The 21,484-nt window shown below is 39.9% G+C and overlaps 1 protein-coding gene across 7 annotated transcripts in view; it reads left to right on the top strand.

Annotated features, from left to right (window-relative positions):
* Positions 1-19,753, top strand: part of SFSWAP (splicing factor SWAP) — a 104,539-nt gene extending 84,786 nt beyond the window's left edge. For 4 of the 7 annotated variants that reach the window (XM_034790933.1, XM_034790934.1, XM_034790940.1 and 1 more), the window contains 5 exons: positions 6,986-7,141; positions 8,328-8,453; positions 15,824-15,994; positions 17,000-17,072; positions 19,325-19,753. In XM_034790933.1, the coding sequence (XP_034646824.1) occupies positions 6,986-7,141; positions 8,328-8,453; positions 15,824-15,994; positions 17,000-17,072; positions 19,325-19,390 (592 nt within the window). In that variant the 3' untranslated portion in view covers positions 19,391-19,753. Of the gene's footprint in view, positions 1-6,985; positions 7,142-8,327; positions 8,454-15,823; positions 15,995-16,999; positions 17,073-19,324 lie in introns of those variants that run through there. The other 3 variants (XM_034790935.1, XM_034790936.1, XM_034790938.1) reach the window with 2 other exon arrangements.
* The last annotated feature ends 1,731 nt before the right edge of the window (positions 19,754-21,484 follow it).

Here is a 21,484-nt window from a genome sequence, read left to right on the forward strand (position 1 = left end):
GAATCCAGCAATAATCTTACCTAGATGACTGTCTAATTCAGGAAAGATCACTACAGGTAATTGGTTCAGTACAGACCATCCTGAAAATTTTCACCTTGTTAGGTCTCAGTATAAACACAGAGGAATTCTTTCTGACACCATAGCACTAACAGAAGCATTGTTAGACTCCAGATCAGTGAGGTCCTACCTTCAAAGTGCTGGTAGACAGCTCTGCAGCAATGCACTGTATCAACAGGCAAGGGGCAACATGATCATCCCTACCGTGTCAAGAAGCTGTATGCCTTTTGGAGTGGTGCATTCTGCACCAGATCTTGCCAGTAGCTCTGCACCTTCTGGGTCTTCAAAATACTCTAGCAGACCAGTTTAGCAGGGGACTTTTCCAAGAACCACAAATGGTCTATCAAATACTCAGTTCTGCACAGTGTCTTTTGCAAGTATAGATCTGTTTGCAACAAACCACAACAAGTGTCAGAATTTCTGCTTCAGAGGAGGCACAAGTCCCAAGTTCCCTGTCAGATCGCTTCTTCATTTCTTGATCTCTGAGATTAATATGCCTTTCACCAAACCCCATAATACCAAGTTCCGTGAAGAAATTGAGGCAGAATGCAAGATGCATAATCATAGTAGCCTCAGCATGGGCCAGGCAATTCTTCATATTCAGATTTGGTGACTGTCAGCACAACCATCTTACCTGTTCTATTCACGTCTCCCCCAACAATGGTCAGATCCTGCACCTGCACCCAGCATCCTGGCACGAGACAGCCTGGATGCTGGTTGAATAAATCCCATAAATAGGACCCTACCATATTCTTGGCCGTGAAAAATGTGTCCTGGACCGTGAAATCTGGTCTTTTGTGTACTTTTACCCTATACGATGGCAAAAAAAGTATACAAAAGTACACAGTGTTTCTCAAACTGGGGGTCCCGATCCAAAAAGGAGGTCAGAAGACTATTGTAGAGGGGGGTCATGGTATTGCCACCCATACTTCTGTGCTGCTGCTGGCAGCAGCGCTGCCTTTAGAGCTGGACACCTGTCCAGCTGCCGCTGCTCTCCGTCCGTCCAGCTCTGAAGGCAGTGCAGAAGTAAGGCTAGCCTTGCAACTCCTTTTTGGGGTTTATATTTTACCGTTTTTAAATACACACTCATGTTTTGTTACAACACTGTGATATTTAAGATTTAAATATCTGAAACTGTAATTCAAGATTTTTAAAATGCTGTGACCATGAAATTAACGAAAATTAACAGGGAATTTGGTAGGGCCATACCTATAAATCAAAGCTATTTTGCTGCAATTCAGAACATTGTGCCCCAGAGCAGGAAACCTTCAACTAGACTTATTTGCAGAGCTAAATGGAGAAGGTTTTCTATTTGGGCATCTCAGCACCAGCTTTCTACCCTCACAACACCACTGTCAGTTTTGGACTATCGCCCTGAAGCAATCTGGACTCCATTAATAAGAATCCATCTGCCAGCAGTATCATCGCTCTATTCAGGGCCACACTGTATCTTCCCACATTAGTGACAAAATTTCTGAAGCGGCTCATGCATGTCTTTCCCTCAGTTCAAGAGCCCCTCATCCTTGGAACCCAAGGCCGATGGATTGTGCAAGCCCTCCCTACCCTCTCAATTGTAGCCAGGGTAAGGAAGTCAAGCTAGGAGGATAAGGAAGAGTCAGGCTCTTATGCCAGGTCATCTGTATATATTTCACAAAGAGAGGGTTACTCCGAGACCTTACCCTAAGTTTCTGCCCAAAGTGGTCTTGGAATTCCACGTAAATGAGTTCTTTCATGTTCTGGTATTCTTTCCTGAGTCTCTCCCTACCTTGTGTGAAGCTTGATATAGTGACAGCATTATCTTTTTATTCAGATAGTATTAAGAAATTTAGGAACACCCTTAAACTTTGTGTTGCATTTGCTGATAGGCAGAGGGCAACTTATATCCTCAGTGGTTATCCTAGTGCATCTCAAACTGTATAAGAACTTACTACAAGTTAACTAGGAAAGAGCCCGCAGCCATATTTGAGCTCATTCCACAAGGGCTCAGCAGAAGAATGGAACTTGATCCAGACATTTACTATTCTTTCCCTAGTACAGGCCTCCAAACTGGTTGCCAATTTCAGTAGATCTGTCCTGCAGTGGCCTTTAGGCTGGACTCCACATACCCACTGCCAAGTAAATAGACAACTACTTGTTAGTCATCAGCAGTGGAATCTGTGTAGACAATCACTTGAAGAAAAAAGAACAGTTACTTATCCTACAGTAACTGATTCTTCGAGATGTGTTGCCTACACGGGTCCCCTGGCTCACCCTCCTTCCCTGCTAATGCAGAGACTTACTCCTATAGGAATTAGTATTGGCAAAGGAACTGTGGCAGTTGGCCCCACTTCATCTTTTATACCTTTGGGACTGAAGGTGCAGATGCAGCCCCAGCGAACATAGAAGAATCTGATCTCAAGTGAATGGGTCTCAAAACAGTGTTTTGCTGTCTCATGTATTTTGTAATGTTGATAGTAGGGTTTACATGTTTGCTATGTACCTATGTAAACACACATATGAATGTACATAACTTCAGCTTTCCTCATGCAACTCTGAACAGGCTTTGGCTTGCTTTCCTTGTCACTTTCAGGCTAATGTAAGCATCAGGGTTTTTTTCCAGGCTTGCTCACTTACAAAGAGGAATTCATTTACCTTTGCAGAGTATTTAGTAGGATATTCTTTAAAACAAAACAAAAAAAATCTTCTGGATACAGTGTCTTCTCTTTCTTTGCCAAGTTCTAGACAGGAAAGGATTCATTGAAAGACAATCCTTTAAGTAGGCAATGCTGCTTTGTTTTCATTTTTTAAGTTTAGAACCAACTGGCATTAAAATTTTATAAATCTTGTTGAATATGCTTAGTACTTGTCACCTTCATAAAATCTTTTTTGTAAAAATAGCTCCCATAACAATATCTTGATAGGCTTTGCATGCATGACACTGCAGTGTTGAAACAAAAGTATAATCATAATTGTGTGTGTTTAGAGATGCTGTGATCCCAATATGTTGGGAAGATAATGATTTAGATATACAACAAAAAGAGGGAAGTGCCAACTTTGGGTCTTTGTACCCTTGACGTAACTGTAAAAGAACACTGACAAAAATAACATCTTCCCAGAACAGAAAACTTCAAATAGCCAGTCAGAAATGGCAATCCAATCCAAACCTGTCAAATTGCCCTGAAGTTCATCACTCCCCAGAAATCTGGGTAAAAACCAAGGGTTTTGTGTCATGTTGGAATGCCTGTGGCTACAATTTTACAGTATCAGAACAATGTCAAATAATTATCAATGCAAGCCTGTGAAGATAATGATGACATGACCACACTGGTAAAACAATTTAGCTGAAAGTTACAATATTACAATGGACAATATTACAAAATGATTTCAGCATAAGTTTATGGAGACGTTCCAGTGTCAAAATGTTAAAGATGAGCTTCAATACCAATGTGAAATGAAAAAATTCTAAATTGAAGTAACTCACGGTCTGTGACCTAATACTAAAGCAAGTTTAACACCTCTGCAATTGAATTGATAGGTAAGTCGAAATCTTTTCAATAGTGCTGTTAAAGCATTGCATTGTCATGTCGCGTACAAAATGTGGCTCTTCACACGTCTTTCTTGTTTTGTATGCCTAGAGTCAGACATTGCAATAAGCATGTTGCTCAGTCTTTAGATTCCCACAAGACCCAGTGTTACGACTTCCTACCATACCTTATTTAGATGTAGAGACTAATTAGAAGTATATTGTTTCCCACTTGTATTACATTACTCTAAACTATTTGTAAAGATTGATCTATGATGAATAGCCCCACTCAGTGACCTGGGATAAAGGGCTATCCTGTAATACCTGGACACTGTTATTAAATTACATAAATTCTAACAGCCTTAGGCTTTGTCTACACTAGCACTTTTGTCAGCAAAACTTTTGTTGGTCAGAGGTGTGAAAAACACACACCCCGACCGACATAAGTTTCACTCACAAAAGCACTGGTGTGGACAGTGCTATGTCAGGGGGGATGATCTCCCACCAACTTACCTACCGCCGCTCATTGGGGGTGGTTTAATTATGCTGGTGGGAGAGCTCTCTCCCACCAGCATAGATCTGCCACACGGGAGACCTTACAGTGGTGCAGCTGCAGCAGTACAGTTGTGCCACCGTAAGGTCCATAGTGTAGACATACCCTCAGTTGCTTTATTTGTCTATGTCAACCTTAAAACTATTTTAAACAGGTGTGTTATGCTTTTGTAACCTTATTTTGTGCTGTGCAGGCAGCCGATCCTAACCTTCGAACCTTAACAGAGAGGTTGTCAGTGATTACTTGGCACCTGGAGCAGATTAGAATGATAGTAACTATGGAGAGAGAGAGACTTCCTATTGAACTTTTTATTTTTTTTAAGTTTGACTAATGATCCTGTTCAACAAAGCATTCCAGAATAAGGATATCTTTTCAGAATTACCAAAATTTCATAGCTTTCTGACAGACCAGCACATTAAACGATGTATCTACACAGGAGTGATTTGTGTCTTGGTCCTGAAGCTGTTTAAATTAGTAGTCATTTAAATTAATTGTGACAGCCAAAAGAGAAGCTGTACTTTTTCTGAAATTTCTGATTAGGGTATGTTTTAATTGAACATTAATGAACTTTACGTTGTGAAATGTAAAAACAAATCATGACCTATTGACACACATTTCGCTTCATTTGGAAAACTGTTTTGGTTTAGATCTTTTCAAATGTTAAAGAATTTGTGTATAGGTGTTAATTTGACTTTCCATTTACCTTGATATGTGAATTACTGGCTCCTGGTTGCTATTGCTTATGTAGTTGTAAAAATACATTCAGCATGTCATTCTCAAGGGATAATTTGGTAAAGCATAATTATTGTAGTTAATTTGTTGGGGCAAGTTAATAGGGGATGAGCTGAGGGAAGTAAAGCTAAAATATAAGTTTATTTAACTTTTCAGAGCATATTTAATTTTTGTTTTGCCTTTTTTTTTTGTATAAGCGATAAGCCAAACCTGTCTCACAAGCAAGTGATTTTAGAGGCTTTTACATCACTTTTAAAAAATCCTTGTGTGTAATATTTTATTTTTAGAAGTGTAGCAAATTGCACTGGCAAATTGTTATTTGGTATAAATGAGATTAAGAGTGCGATATATTTTTATTTGTTCTTACACTGTTAACATACTAGAGTCACAGCTTAGTAAATACACATGATGCACCATTGATGTTAATATAGCTTAATTTTTGAATAGTTTACTTAATTTAATCTTGTACCTTACAGTAGAAGTTGCAGAATTCACTTCCTGTTCAAATAACATCACTGATTCAGGGTGATGTAAGATATTTAATTATGTATTGCTTAAATGTGTGATCAAAGCAATTCTCCTAGACAAGGTAAAAACTATAGATATGCGAGGAACCCAGCTGTATCAATTTTATTGCAGTCCTTGTCGTGTTAACAATGACTCCTTTCCATACATACATATTCCTTCCATTACTGTTCCCAAATGTGTAGCCCGAAACTAGTTCCTAAAGCTCTTGATATACCAAGGATTTGATTGCAGATCAAGAAGATGCATCTAGAGTTTTAGAAAGCAGTAAAGCATGCACAATAGCCCCATAGTGTGTTGCAGCACTGCTTCCTGTGAACACTTTAGCTCAATAAAGATATTGCCTCAAGTTCACAAATTAGTAACTAAAGTCTAATGCAAAAAGATGTGTGTGAATTTGTTAGAACTGTTTTGGAAAACAAGCAAGTTTTGGGACCCTCTTGTTTAGCTATAGTCAACACTCCATCAGTGCCCTTTTTCCTAATAAACTTCAAAGCACCATAACAAATTTGACATAAATTGTATCTGATAGTGGTGCTCTGTTGTAGTAGCATAGAATGTCAATCATTGAAGTTTTACGCATAATGTTCTAGCTGAGAAGTTTCAAATTTCACAGTTGATGACCAGTAAATGTAAATAATGACCATATTAATGAGAGTATGAATCTTCCTATTTTGTATGAAATAGATCATCATAGCACAAAATCTAGGATAATGCATGGGGCATGAGTTGGAAGAAGGGAGGAGAAAAGGGGCTGCAAAGCAACTCATTATACAGTGAATGATTTAATGATTTTGCAGATAAAATGTAAGTCTGCATTTTGAACTTGTGAGTAGGGCTGGAAGCTCTAAACTTCCATTTCATGTTAATCACTTTCCTGGTATATTTTAGTAATAGCTTACTGCTAAGCCACCTACTCCATTTATCCAGTTAATGAACCATGGGTAGTAATTAGGAGCAGGATGCTTCATTAAAGGGTTTGTAAACCAAGCTGGATGGAATAGGTAAATGTGTGCTATGTTTTTCATTGGTCCAGTTTCAAAAATTCAACTAAAATTTACCTCAAAATAGCAGTCCCTCACCTAATTTGTAAAATGGGTGTTTCCTGTTGCTCCAAAATCCATCCATTCATCTTGGAGGCAATATCTATTCAAATACTTCCACTTTCTTCAGATGTAATGTGACCTGATAACTTTATAGAATAATGAAATTCTAAGAGAGCCTATTAAACAATATTACTGGTATTAACTTACTCTATTTAAAGGAGTATAATGCCTTAGGAATATCTCATGAAGTCTAGTTTAAAATAATAATTCCATGTATTCCAGTGAAAAAGTTAAGCCATTTTTTAATCATTAAAAGGCTAGTGGCTAAATCTCTTCAGGTTGAAGTGATTGGAAAAATGTTATAGAACCAAAACAATCATACCCAATTCATAAATATTTTAAGCTAATGCATTTTTCTCTGACTGTTTGGACTTTTGTAGGCTGGTCCATGTAAGCATGCTTTCACTAAGGTTCAGCTTTGCTTAAGGGATTAAGTCTTTTCAAGATTCTAGTTAATACCAAAACTAGAACATTTATTCTCAATGTGAAGTGTGTGCCTCCATATCACAGACTCACAGCATCCACAGGGACACTGAGCATGGAGCCGAGTCTGAGCAACTCATCAATGGCAGCAGCAACAGAGCGAGAAAATTATCAGGCAGCTTCGACCACGAAAAGATTTGACTGCTGGAGCTCTTTAGAGGGAAATCCTGGTAAAACGTCAAGGTGTCTGACTGACCTCAAACTTTATAATCTGTTTTTTCCTTTAATCCTTCTGAAAGGCCTGGTAAAGGTCAGATTTCTAAGTTGAAAAGCAGTTAAATAGCAATATGGTACTTAACTGCTGTTGTGATTTTCCTTTCAGTAGGTCTGTTTGACTGTAATAGGATCTATGATTTCCAAATGGCTTGTCTATTAGTCATTGCAAAATTTGGTTTTCTGAAGAAAATGAATGTTTGAGGTGCATGGGGTAAAGTATCTTGTATAAAGGAGATGGAGTAAAAATTCAAAATCCCTAAGCAAAATGATTAGATCTACATATCTTATTGGGAACAGAGCTAACTACTACTAAGGTATTTTTCAAGTAAAGGAAAGATTTTTGCTTTTTTCCTATTGTATGTATTCTCTATTGGAAAATGCTCAGGTTTTACTTTTACAAACACTTAGCGTTAAATCTTTGAGATAAGCATGCGCTCTTACGTTGATCTCTAATCTTAACTGGGCGCGCTCTGTTTCTTTCTGTAGGCCAGACATTTCAAGTTGAAATGCTAATGCTAAACAGTATTGGTCAGGAGTTGTTAGTCAGTTGCATAGGTTGAAAGTATTGAGTAATCAGGATTTCCTGCAGAATAAGGAACAGAATTTCTTTGACTTGTCAATATTCAGAGGAAACTTACAAATTTCAAAACAAAATGATCTTTTTAACTCAGTCTCTTCACTGTTTTCAATTTACCTGCATGATGCAGCAACACCTAGATACTGCTAATTTGGAAAGACAAAGTCAAGTCTAACTTTAAGATTCTAGGCTTTAAACCAAAATGGACTTAAGCAGAACAGTTAGCAAACTCTGTCTTCCATGAGAGGTAACTGACTAACTGCACTGTGACATTCCAGTGCTAATATGAGTTGAGAGTGGTTCACGTGGCACCTCTTCCCTGTTGAGAGTGAAGAGCAAGTCATGCATTCTCATACATATTAATATAAATAAATAAAATATTTTGATGGTGAGAAACCCTGGTGACACTAGCAAGCCTTAGAGACTAGGAATATCCCATGTTGATATGAAATCAAATAAGCATTTGAAAGGCACCATAGTTGGGTTCGATGACAGCATAATCCACTGAAATAAAAATAATACAACAAATTACGGCATTAACAACAACAAAAAATAAAACTTTCCCCTCCCGTTCAGGTCGCGATCGAGATCTCCTCGGAGAAGGGTCCACTCACCTGAAAGGCGAAGAGAGGAAAGGGCTGTCCCAACAGCTTATCGCATTAGTAACAGTCCTGGAATGAGTAGGAAACGCACACGTTCCAGGTATGTGCACCAGTCGTGACGAATGCCCCATTTGGGGTTTTAAATATTGTGTGTTGCTTTGTGTGTACTGTTTATGTAAAGCTTGTTTTTTCTGTGAGCTGAGGCTTTGTTTCAGCCATGATTTATATAATGATTAACAAGCCAACCTGCGAAAAAACAGTTTGCAAGTAGAAACACTTGTCCCTCCTGTATAGAATGTGTGTACAGGTCTACAGCATAAAGTGATGAGCATGTACATGCTTTGGATGTATCTAGTACAGTGACAGGTTATTTTACAGTTCATGTTTGCTGCTTGATGCACTGTAATTGGAGTATTCTAACCCCTTCCCGGTCTGAAACATCTTTGCTGTGCTTTCCTTCCTGCAAATACTGGAAACCGTTCAGATTTGTACTTGGAATTCCCAGGGTCTGGCTACACTCCTTACCCCTTGGTAAGATTCTCTGGCTGTAGTTGCACAAACAGTGTGCCGAAAGGCCATGCCATATTGGCATTTTAGTTGAGTGAAGATTGCATAGTCATGATTGGATCTAAAGCTAACTAATGGGGAGGGGGGACAATACACTTTAACACACATTACGTTTTAGAATAAAATATATTTTGAATGTACAAGTGGAACTCAGCCTATAAAATGGTCAGTGTTTTTTTCCTGTAGGAGTTGTGATTTCTTTCTACCATGTACACTGCAGCCAGGGCCGGCTCTAGGTTTTTTGCTGCCCTAAGCAAAAAAAATTTTTGGCTGCCCCGCCACACTCCCAACTGCACCCTCCTGCTGCCCCAGCCCTGGGTCACTGGTAACTCGCTCCCAGGGCAGGTCATTCAGCAGGAATTTTGAATGTACACAGAACACAGACAGGATTGGTTCCCATATGGTTACAGAACTGCAGTAAAGTGGAACAATTTTCAGCTTGTGTGACTGGAGGATATCTGGATGCATATTATAAGACTGTCCTACATAAATGAGGAAAAGTTGAGGTGCCTTTATTATTCCTTTGTTCCATTCTTTGTTTCTATGGGGAATGCACTATCACGGTCTTCCTTTTAAACAAATAAAACTAAAACTTAAAAAAAAAAAAAAAAAAAAAAGCTGCAATGGCTGTTGAAAGTAGCAATTCCAGTCCTAACAACCACTGGAAGCATTTCTTGCTCAATTTAGTCTACTTTTTCTACAGCAAGTTACAGTGGATCAGTATATTTGATTTGGGGGAAATGAAGTAACAGCTGCCCAAATTGAGCTTGAGCACTCCTGAATTTTGTGGGTGTTCAAATCTGGAAGGCAGGTGCTAGATTCCCTTTCTGAATATTAGCTATATCTGGAGAAGAAAAGTCAATTTCTGCTTCCATGGCTCAGAAGTGGAAATCCTCCTAAGTGCCTGGTACTGTATCTAAAGCTGCCCAGGTCCAGAGCCTCCCCTCCCTTACTTTTCATTTTAAATTCTAGTGGGATCCACATACCTCCCTTGGTAGGCTTCAGATAGAGAGGTGTACCGTCCATTTAGTCCCCCCAATTCCTTCTTTGGGGGCGAGCCCAGGGCTGGGGCGGCAGGAGTTGCGGGTGGGGGGGAAGGAGCCCAGGGCTGGGGCGGCAGGGGGTGTGGATGGGGGCCAGAGATGGGGCAGTAGGGGTGCGGGGGGTGGAGGGGAAGAGCCCCGGGCTGGGGCAGCAGGGGGTGTGGGCGGGGGAGAGCCCAAGGCTGGGGCAGCAGGGGCGTGCAGGTGGGGGCCAGAGCTGGGGCAGCAGAGGGTGTGGGCGGGGGGGCGGCAAAAAACCTAGAGCTGGCTCTGTTCCTACCATTCACAGCAAGCTGCAGATTTCAGTTCCATACTCCTTTCCCACACCCTTTCCTGTTGCTAGTGGCCAAGGGAATGCTGGGAAATGTATTTCTTTCCCTGCTCCAGGGCTGGCTCTATGGGCAGGGAGCTAACCAAGGAACTACAGCTCCCAGGGCCCCCTGTTGGTTCTCAGCTCCCATGCTGGATTCTTGCGCCCCTTGCAAATCTGCTGCCCCAAGCAACTGCTTGCTTTGCTGGTGCCTAGAGCCGGCCCTGACTGCAGCCGCCTATGTACTGGAAATGTGGAATTTCAGTTTTCATGATGAGAAAAATAAATGTTCTGTTGCCTACTTTTGTCAGAGATGCTTTGTGCAGTCTGTGCTCTGAAGAGGAGAAACCGCAGTTTGTGTTACTTTGGGGACATTAGACCAAAAAAATTTCCAAAATCAAAAAAAATTGTTTACCTGGGGCTTTTTTTACTGTTTCACTTTTTGTACAGTTGACTTCTCTAGTCATGTGCTGCTCTTATGGTGAATATTTATTAATAAAATTATTTTTCAATATCTTTCTACAAATTAAAGTAATTGCATACCTACCATTGTCCTAAATTTTTAAACAGGCATATTCTGAAAGCATTGTGTGATAAACATTACATTTAAAACACCTGTTGTAAAATTTGATTTCTTCTGGATCTTCATTTTTGTGCTAAAATGCATATTTACTAAGCATAAATATATTTTGATTACATTACTATGGTTATTCAATCAATATAAAGTCTAAGCATACTGAAAAAATGATCCCTTACTTTAGCAGCCCAAAACACGGTAAAAATTTAATAAAATTAATTACTGCTGTGTTCTATCATAAGCCATGAATCACTTTTTCCATTGCCTTTACATGCTCAACACAGATATGGTCTTTCTGAAATGAAAAAGCTTTTTGTCTTGTTTTAGTCTGTAATGAGAAGATTACATAAGTAAAACATCATTTCAGGTCAGTGAGCTCCGTAGAACAGTACACGTTTGCAAAGTTTTTAAGGGTTGATGGGCATGCACTCTTGCACCCTCAATTTAGGTGTGCAAATATTTGTGCAATGTGTGCACTCATCAGTTTGGGAGCACACTCGTGCATATGCACTCACAAAGCTAAATTAGATGCACTCTTTGGGGTAACTGCATCTAAAGTGTGCATGTCACAATTTCATATGCCTGTCTCGGAATCCTACTCAGTCCCAAATTTAGGTTGCTTATCTGTTGGGGGGTGGAAAAGCAGCAAATTATTTTCATTGTTGTCCATGTTTGGTTAAAAAAGTACTTGGTCTCCACTTGTCTTTTTTTTTTTTTTTTTTTTAAATGAGAATAATCCCTATTATGTATCCCATTGCATAGCAGCAGTGCATCCACGTTGAGGAATTATATGTCCTTTTACTCTCTTTCCTGACAGCAAAAGTTAAAAACATGGTAGAATCCAAGTCCACGGGCCCCTATGGATCCATGAGGAGAAGCCCTGAGCCACCGGGGGCATTGCCCTACAAACTGCAGTGCCTTAACCAAAGTGGGGCAGTCCCGAGGGCACAGACACACACCCCACCTCCTCCTCTCCCCTGCCTCCTGGCCAGCTTGGAAGGAGGAAGTTGGAGCTGGGCAATCCAAGGCAGCTGCTGCTCTTGCTGGTACCATTGGGCGGACAGCTGCAGCACACCCCCATCCCAGAGCCCCAGCTGCTCCTCAGTTCCCAGCACCCTTTGACTGCTCATGCAGCCAGTAGGAGCCACCCAGGTGGGGGGACCTGGCTCGGGGGTCAGCAGAGCCCCTGGGAGCTGGAACCGCACAGCCTCTAGGTCGCCCCCCATTCTGCACCCTGAGCTACCCCCCTTCCTGCACACGGCCCCTACCTACCCTGTCCCTGCACCCTGAGCTACCCCCCTGCCTGCATACAGTTCCTAGCTGCACCCTGCCTGCACCCTTGAACAGTTTTCAAACTTTTTGAGCTGAGCACACCCTCCCCTTTAAGTTATAATTTTTGGCTGCACCCCAACCCAACTCAGACAGCCTGGGTGGCCTTCTGAGGTGACTCAGGCTGGAGGTGGCTCTCTCTCCCCTGGCTCTGCCGTGCAGAGCTGGCCCAAGCCCCACCGGGCCCGGCCCCAGCAAAATAAAAGTCAAACTACGCCTATGAGGCCTGGCCGAAGCTCCGGCACCCCGCAGAGCTAAAGTCCCAAGGCGCCCTCAACACCCCCTCTCCTCTGGGTCCTGGAGTTATTATAGCATGTTGGGGAGGGGCTCAAAAAGAAAATGTTGGAGAACCCCTGGTTTAAAGGAAACCTCACCAGTTTATGTCATCTGGTTAATTAGTTTTTCATATTTATTGCCTCATAGTAACAAAAGACCCTGTTGCATACTCCTGGTGGATTGGGTCAAGTAGATCAGAAGACTCAACATTCATAAGTCTTAAGATTCTCCCTTCCCTGAAAAACCAGAATGTCAGGGAAAATGAATCCTTTCCCCCAAGTCATGCACTAGGTGTGCATACACTTAAGTTCAGTATTTAGTGGCATGAGTTGCTGACCATTCAGTAGTTTAAATGAATAGAGGATTCTTACAGTTGCTACACTACTAGGGGTGCTGAATTGTGACTGCTTGCTTTGAAGACCTCCATGATTCAAGAAGGAAATCTGTTTTTACCCTTTAAAATTGTTATTTTAAATAGCATTATCCTCTTAATATGGATAGAAACCATATATAGCCGATCTCCAGCACAAAGCTGAAACTAAGATCTTGTGGGTATGGTTCACTGAACAATGCATAATAAAAACTGGCAGTAAATGCCAAAAATTCAAACAACTGGGGAAACAGTATTAGACAAACATACATGCAGCCAGTTCTGAGAGCTTGCTAGTCATATTACTAGGGTTCAGTGAAATTTCTAGGCAAAAAAATCATGAGTGAAGCTGGCCTGTTGGATTTTTATGAACGGAAAACATACTATCTGCAAGGACCCGGAAGCCACCTTTCCTTGTGTCAACTTCAATGAATTAGAGACCTCTTGTTCATTTAGTATAGTGAGACATATTTCTAGAGTACATCTGATTGCCTTTTCCAATGTAGGTCCTCTTCCTGTATTTCTAAATTGCCTGTAATAATCCACCTAACATGAGATTAGTGAAAAAAGTAGAGTATGTTCAAATCAAAAAGTGACAAGAAATGGCCTTAGTTTAAGAATGTGTATGGTACCTCCACTCCAGATAAATATATATATATATATTTGGGACACTGTTTATAAGTACATCCTGTTTATGGTATGGGCTGTTGAAAAATAAGCCATGGAAAATTGAGATGTGATTAATATAATATTGTTTGATATTTTACTACTAGAATGTCATTACATGTTGTTAGAATAAAAACTTAAATAAAAAAGCTTACAGTGAAACATTTTTACTTTTAAAAAAGGACTATTAAAAACTTAATAAATACTTGTGCTCTATGAAATATGTTCACAGCACAAAAATATGGTTTGCTGCTTAAGAAACTCAGCAATTAAAATACAGAGCTTACCAGTCAAGGGATAGCTGAGTCCCATGGCTTTGCTCCTTATGGTAATGGGGAGCTTAAATAGGTCAGTGAACCTGTCTGATGTTCAGTATCACTTGGTAAGTATAAGTAATTAATGTATTTGTTTTTGTCACGAATAGTGTTTTCTATTTTAAATACAAGTAAAAGTGTAACAGTTTTGTAATTATAAGATTGTGGTTTTTTAAGTTCCAAATGTTAACTGATATTTCAAAAGTGAAGTCTCTTCCTGGATTAAGTCTTAAGCATCAGAGATGTACAGTACTTGTTTTCCATTGTTCATGTTATATTGTTACAACAAAATTGATGTTTTATTCCCTAAGCAAGTTATTGTTTAATGTTATCAATTATTCAGTTTATAGAATGCATTAATTACCTTTGGACTGTGCATAGTATTTATCTAAAACGTAATAATTATTCCACTGACTGCCCTGAAAATTACCTTTGGTTGCTAATGTTAGCTCACTGGAAATGTTACCAAAAGAATAAGATGTAGAGAATGATATGGGATATATATAGTGCTTTAAAGAGTGTACTTTTTGCAACTTTACCTCCATTCATCCATAAAACTACTAAGTACAGAAATGTAAGACACTTTTCTCATCTTCCAGAGCTGTGCTAGGCTTTTTTATGAAGTCATAAATTTTCCAGAACTTCATTCCATACATTATTATAACTTTCTGATTAAAGATACTCTCTTAGGCTAGTAAATACACTAAAAAGTACATTAATTGGGCTATTCAGGGGCAAAAAATTCCATGGAAATTGGAGTGAGCTAATAATTGACATTTAGAATGTGGCTTGAAATGTTAAGGCACAGTAGAAGCATCAAGCAACTTGTAATCTACTTCCAATGAGTAGACTGTAAAAGTTATAGCAGAACTTTTTGGATTCCTCAGTGGACATTAATAGTTTGTTTTTTGTTAAGCTTTTAAAAATAGAGAGAGAGTAAAGTAGTAGAATAGGGAGACAGAAACACAATGAATTGTTGCATGGAGGTTGATTCAGTAATCTTAATTACACAACTGGGATGTTAGTCTGTAAATTCATAGCAAGCTATAAACGTCTAGATTACTCAGTCTCCAGTGTTACCTTTAGAATTCAACACTAGAGTTCAGTGCTGGATATAGTTTTAGAATATTTGTGTTGTCCCCTTGTTTTGTCAACAATAAAAATAATTTTATGTACCCATAAATCTACTTTGTTTCTATTTTTTTAGTAGTAATTGTCAGTTATAGCTAACGGTCATGTTGTCTACTCAAAGCAATCCCAAGCATATTGCTTTGGGTAGGACTATTTGAGAAATACAGTAGCTCAGTTGTAATTTCGTTTCAGACTGAAGTTTGTCATGCAGTAGGTTTGGTCATCAAAACCTATTCGTTGGTTTAGAAGGAAAATATACAGTATCAGTTTGCCTTTTAGATGAGACGGTCTATAGTTCTATTAGAATGGATTAAAAAAATAAAGACTGTGAACACTCATGTTCCAGGTCATTAGGGAGTTAGGATCAAACTTTCCCTATAGCCAGGTTATTTTATAATTGTCCATTACAGGATTTTCTTGCACCTTGCTCTGAAACATCTGATTCCTGATTGGTATGTTAATGTCTGTGTTTCTGTGAAGGTCAAGTAAGGGCTGAGGAGCAAGTACTCTTAATGCTCAGATACTGGGTTGAAGTCTGGGAATCATAATGTATAGGTTAACTGTTGCATCCCTTGCATCTGAAGAAGTGAGGTTCTTACCCACGAAAGCTTATGCTCCCAATACTTCTGTTAGTCTTAAAGGTGCCACAGGACCCTCTGTTGCTTTTTATAGGTTAACTATGAGGACTCCTGGGAGTTTTTCCTTCCTACTATCATAGGAATATAACCACCCATGGTATGATGGTTACAGTGTGTACTCAATGCACAAGGAGCACCACATCCAGGAGGGCTAGAAGATCTGTTAGAAATGACTTATACGATTTCTGCTTAAACTGGTTAACAGCATATAATTTTAAATCTCCTCTAATAAAATGCTTCCTTTTTCAGAAGCCCCCATGAAAAGAAGAAGAAACGACGGTCTAGATCATGTACCAAGTCCAAAGCTAGGTCTCATTCACCATCCATGTCACCAGGCAAACAGTCCGCACATAAGAACTCTGTACATTCAACTAGTGTATCTCCTGTGGAGAGTAGGGAATCCAGCCAAGAACGGTCCAGGTAACACTCTTTCACAACGGCATATGGGGATACTGACAGCTTTTGACCATGAATGTACCTTTTGATTGGATTTGTGTGGGGAGAATTGTAATACAAGTTATGTAGAGCTACAAGAAGTTAGGGCTGTGTGCCACTGTGGTTTTCGGGTGGGGGGTACTAGAACTGTGCTGGGTACCTGAGATTGTGAGGAACCCTATGAGACTCTCAGGGCCAAATTTTAAAAAGGGTGAATTTTCTAATAAACATTTCAGGCGGGAGGAAATGATAGAGAACTCAATTGCCTAGGGAAGAGCATGTGTAAAATGTGAGAGATGAAATAGTCATTTAAGGGAGGCACAACAGGAATAGTGCAACTTTTCCATATATACATCTCAGTGCAACTTGAACCAAAGTGATACTATTGAGACCTCCATAATCTAAATCCTACAGTTAAAATGTGGTTAATGTTACTAAAAATCATAATATTTCGTTGGGATGGATTTCTTTAAGTTTCTCCTTTTGATTGTAATTGTTATTGAGGATTCATAAGTGAATTACCCCATTGAGTAGAGTCTGTTCACAGTTCCTACACTGATACTCAGAGCTCTCTATAGCAGTAGTTCTCAAACTTTTGTACTAGTGACCCCTTTCACATAGCAGGCCTCTGAGTGCAACCCCCCCGCCCCCCTTCTAAATTAAAAACACTTTTTATATATTTAACACCATTATAAATGCTGGAGGCAAAGCGGGGTTTGCAGGCTGACAGCTTGTGATCCCCCCATGTAATAACCTTGTGACCCCCTGACGGGTCCTGACCCCCAGTTTGAGAACCCCTGCTCGATAGCATTGGCCACAGGTATGTGAGAGAGAACCTGTGTGACAGTGACCTGTATTGACTATAGTCCAGTGAAACGTGAAAACTATTGAGCAATATGAGGGAGGCTCATGCACATACAAGACAGAATTGTTGCATGAGATATAGCTAGAAAATGTATACATTTCTAATTCTTAACTTTTAATTTTTAGGGGCGTTTCTCAGGAAACAGATGGCCAGATCTCTTCAGCAATCGTGTCTTCAGTGCAAAGTAAAATAACTCAGGTATGAATTAAGACACTCTCTATTGTTTACTGAAGTGTATTACCATCATTGTAGCATGCTCCTTTAGGTATTTTGTATAATTGTATGATGTAGAACAGAGATTGGCAACCTTTGGCACGCGGCCCGTCAGGTTAAGCCCCCTGGCGGGCCGGGCTGGTTTGTTTACCTACCATGTCCGCAGGTTCAGCCGATCGTGGCTCCCACTGGACGCGGTTCGCCGCTCCAGGCCAATGGGGGCGGCGGGAAGCGACCGGCCAGCACATCCCTCGGCCCATGCCGCTTCCCACAGCCCCCATTGGCCTTAGGAATGAGACCGGTGCAAATTCAGTCATAAGTGGCAAAAATTACTGAGGGCCTAATCTTCCATGCAATGTCTTTTATTGAAGAACCCATCTTGACACCAGGTTTGCAAAGCTCGCGTGGGGGGAAAATCATATTTCTTGTAAACTGTCGATATTTAATATTTATGTCACTGAGACAAACATGGATGCCATTTTTACTGAGACACTTTTCAGAGCAGAACTGCTTCTGTTATATTAAACTTTTACTCTTTACTTTTACTTAAACAGTTGTCATTGGTGGGAAAGCTTAACTCAGACGTAGAGGTGATAAAATAAAAAGTAGAAAAGACTATTTATAGAAATTGTTCAGTCATTGGCAATATTGTTCTGCATAAAAATATCTTCCAGCTTCAGCTAGAAAATTTCAGGTAAGTCTTGGACACTGACCTAGAATCATACTGTACTATCCAGATGAGTGAATTTCAACAGTAATAAGATCACCCTGTTTTTGGAAAATCATAATTGGAATGCTTAGGCATAATGGGAGAGTTAAAAAGAGGTGAAATGACTTCCAGTTGAAGTGCAATTTGTGCGGTATTTCACAAGAAATATAGATGGAATGTAGAGGTGTAAGAGATGTGAGTGTTGTGCTTGGAAATAGGAAACGCTTCATTCCGAGCTCTGCGGAGGAGTTTTGACTGGCCATGCTTCCCTCTCCCCATTTACTCCATGGTTTGCTGTGGGATTTTGTTTTGTGCTGCAGACTTTATCCTCCATGTGTGTGAGATGTGTACAGAGAGTGGTATGTAAAACCAGAAGTCCTAGTAGGTAATGGGCCCTTCATATCTGCAAGGGCATGCTTATCTCTCTGCATCTGTAATTTTTATAGATTGGGGTGTTTTTTTACTACCATGTCTGTGGATGCTACACGTCCTACTAAAATTTTGGCTGAAAATAGACAAAAATAATACATTCTAAAGTTTTTCTTCTGGTGCTGAATTATAAATCTAAAAATAGGTTATTTCCAACAGGAAGTACCCTTAAATATAATAGTGCCGCAAGAACCACTTTTTAAAAAACAGATGTAAGACTTATTTGCCACTTCGGCATAATATAGCTGTACATTACTTTGCTGTGGATCACTACATGACGTTACCATCATGAAAAGCAGTCGATAAGAGATAGATACTATCTTTTAGCCTATGTATAGCAAGTCATCTTTTGACATGCATTATGGAAGATGGATATTACTCTTTTGAAGTAAACACATTTTTAGTAATTTTGCATTTGGTATTCAGAAGTTTTTTTCATATATTTTGTAGTCATAAAGCTTCATGGAAGCCGTCAGATTCAATTTACCTAAAATGACAGTTCTTTTGTGAGGCACGGTCTCTACTGGATATTGGCAGGACAGAATTAAGTGCTATGACTCTCTGGACAGCAGATCTCTTATATTTCATTCTGACTTCGTGGAAGTACTTGTTGTTTGTTCAAAATACTATTCCCTAGTGTTCTAAAGGTGAATTTTAATTGCTGCAGCAAGAGTCTTCTCCAAATTCTCTTTTTTGGGTGGCGTGGTACCATTGGAATCAGAGTATCATGAAAATGAAAGTTTATGCTGCAGTGTATGCCCTTCATCTCGTGTGTATTGTGTATGGCCACTGCCTCAGTTCCATTCTTTCCACCTACTCACCTCACACACTTTCTACCCTATCGTTTGTTGTTTCATTTCTCTTTCGTATTGTTTTATTTTTTTACAGTGAGATTTAATTCTTAGCTATTTAAGAAGTTTGCTAGCTAGCAGATATATTAGTTTATAATTATTGTATGTGATTTTGTGAAATCAAGAGGCCAGTGCTCTGGGAAACTTACCAGTAGGACTGCTGACTTCAGTGCAGAGAGTTATACATTTCAAACTCTTGATTAAAAACTAAGGGAATTCTGACTATTTTTTCTCTATTCTCCCTACAGGATCTTATGGCCAAAGTGAGAGCGATGCTTGCAGCTTCCAAAAACATACAAACTAGTGCCTCCTGAGACTTGTTGAAGTGACCATCAAGAAAACGGTGTGAAGAGGAACACTTTAAAAAACTGCCTCATCTCAAATGTACAGCCGGCAAATTTTGCTCATTTTGGTTCAGTTCTCTTTCGTCTAAAGTTATCAAATCCTGAAGAACTGAAAACCTTATCTGTACAGAACTGTCCCCTTGGAACTTCAATGACTTTTTGCACCCAGAATCTCTCTTGACAGCTTTTGGTTTTTGTAAATTGATTTTTTTGACTAATTCTTCAGTAAGATTTTATGATCAGCAGTCTGTCTGTATATATGTAAATATCATGTTTCTGTGATAAAGTATTACTCAATAAAAGAGGAGAGAAACACCTTTTATTAGCTACACACTTGTTGGAAGTTGCTTAAGTGTGAGTGTTTTTTTCTTTACTTTCTTTTAAAGCAGTTCATNTGGTGCTACACTTGGCAGGGGAGAACAAATCGCCTCAGCAGAGTGGTTCCTGAAGGGATTTGTTGGTTCAGACCATATTTTCCAGATAGGATCGACCAGTTGTGAACATGTCTGCAATGAGGTTTGACAAAGTGTCATTGTTTCTGTTCCAGAGCAGCCAAGGACAGTCTGTCTTTATCAGGTGCTTTCCTGCTGCACTGGGGATGGGATCTGATGTACGCTTGATCTTCCTTTCCCTTCATACATGAGGACAGGACTTTTATTACATCAGCCAGGAGAGTGAGTGAAAGGTTATCTATGTAAAATGCACTACAGTATATGTTTTACAACTATGACCCAACAGGGTCAGCTGTCTGGAAATATCAGTCCTTGTTGAGGTTCTGTGGCATCCCCTTGTGCTATCTTCATTGCATTGTTACGATAGCTATATGGTTTTAGCAAAAATTCTTCCTTGTTAAAATGTGATTTGGGGAGAATGAGACTTTTAGTTGCCTTTGTTCAGTCATGACCTGGCATCCAGAGCCAATGCTTCTTTTCAGAGCTCTGTCCTTATTTACCTAGAACTCAGTCTATCTCTTTGGGAGTTGTGCTACTCCTTAAACTCCCACAAGTAGGAATATGCAAAGACCACTCAAAGGAAAAAATTAAAATATATCTGTAAACAGAGTTCTTTGAGATGAACCTCTGCATGTTTACACTCCCTGTCCACCTTCGCCATTTCAGAGTCTCAGGTTAGGAATTCCTCAGTTAGTGGAAGGAACTGAAGGGTGGTAGGGGCCACTCCCTCTTTTATATCCTTGGAATTGTTGTAATAATTGGAGCTACACATTTACCATAATTGTGAGCTCAACCGTAAAAAGTAAGTTCACAAGATGTCACAATAACCTATAACAAACATTGATGGGAAAAGGGAGACTGAATTAGGCCTACTGATATAACTCAAGGACTGTGTTTAAAACCATGCCTGATAAACCAAAGGAGTTGAGGACTAATAAACCAAAATTGACATTTCAGATATTAGGCCTAATTGGTGGACAAAATAATGAGGGGATGGGCTATTCGACCCATCACTTTTATTAAGTCAGCCAGGAGAGCTGCTTTTTGGAGTCTTTTTAAAGAAAGATTTCAGGGAGAAACATTGGCTGTGGGAGAAAGCATCATGGTCTTGGCTGCCACCCCCATCATCTCCTGAGACCCTGGATCTTTGTCCTAATTCTGAAAGATGTCCTGACCAGACCGGGCCAGAGAGAAGGACCCAGATAATACTTCCTCTTCTACAAGCACTGGCTGAATCTCAAACATCACCTGTCATGTGAGACGTGTCTCTCCCTCCTCCCACCCCTCTATCCACCCACCATGTGCCCTTTTCCTTCCCCAGCTTATTTCTTCTTTTCTTTCCCTCTCCTTTTTCCGTCTATATAATTAGAGAAGACTGCATATTTTGCAACACTGTTGTAAGCATGTGACCAGAAAAAGGCAGCTGAATGCAGTGCCCTAAGCAGCCTGATGCTGGTACAAGTTTGCCAGGTCTCAGAGTGGGTGATAAAATCCTGTGCTATGCCTTTGTTTCTCATGCAGAGGGGTTGCAAGTGAGAGTCAACGCCAGAGACGGAAGCTTCGTTTTCTATCTTTGCTGTTTTTTTCTTTCCCTAGGTGTGTGTTGGTCTTG

Source organism: Trachemys scripta, chromosome 15 (genome assembly GCF_013100865.1).
Source record: "Trachemys scripta elegans isolate TJP31775 chromosome 15, CAS_Tse_1.0, whole genome shotgun sequence".
In the NCBI taxonomy this organism is placed as follows: Eukaryota; Metazoa; Chordata; order Testudines; family Emydidae; genus Trachemys; species Trachemys scripta.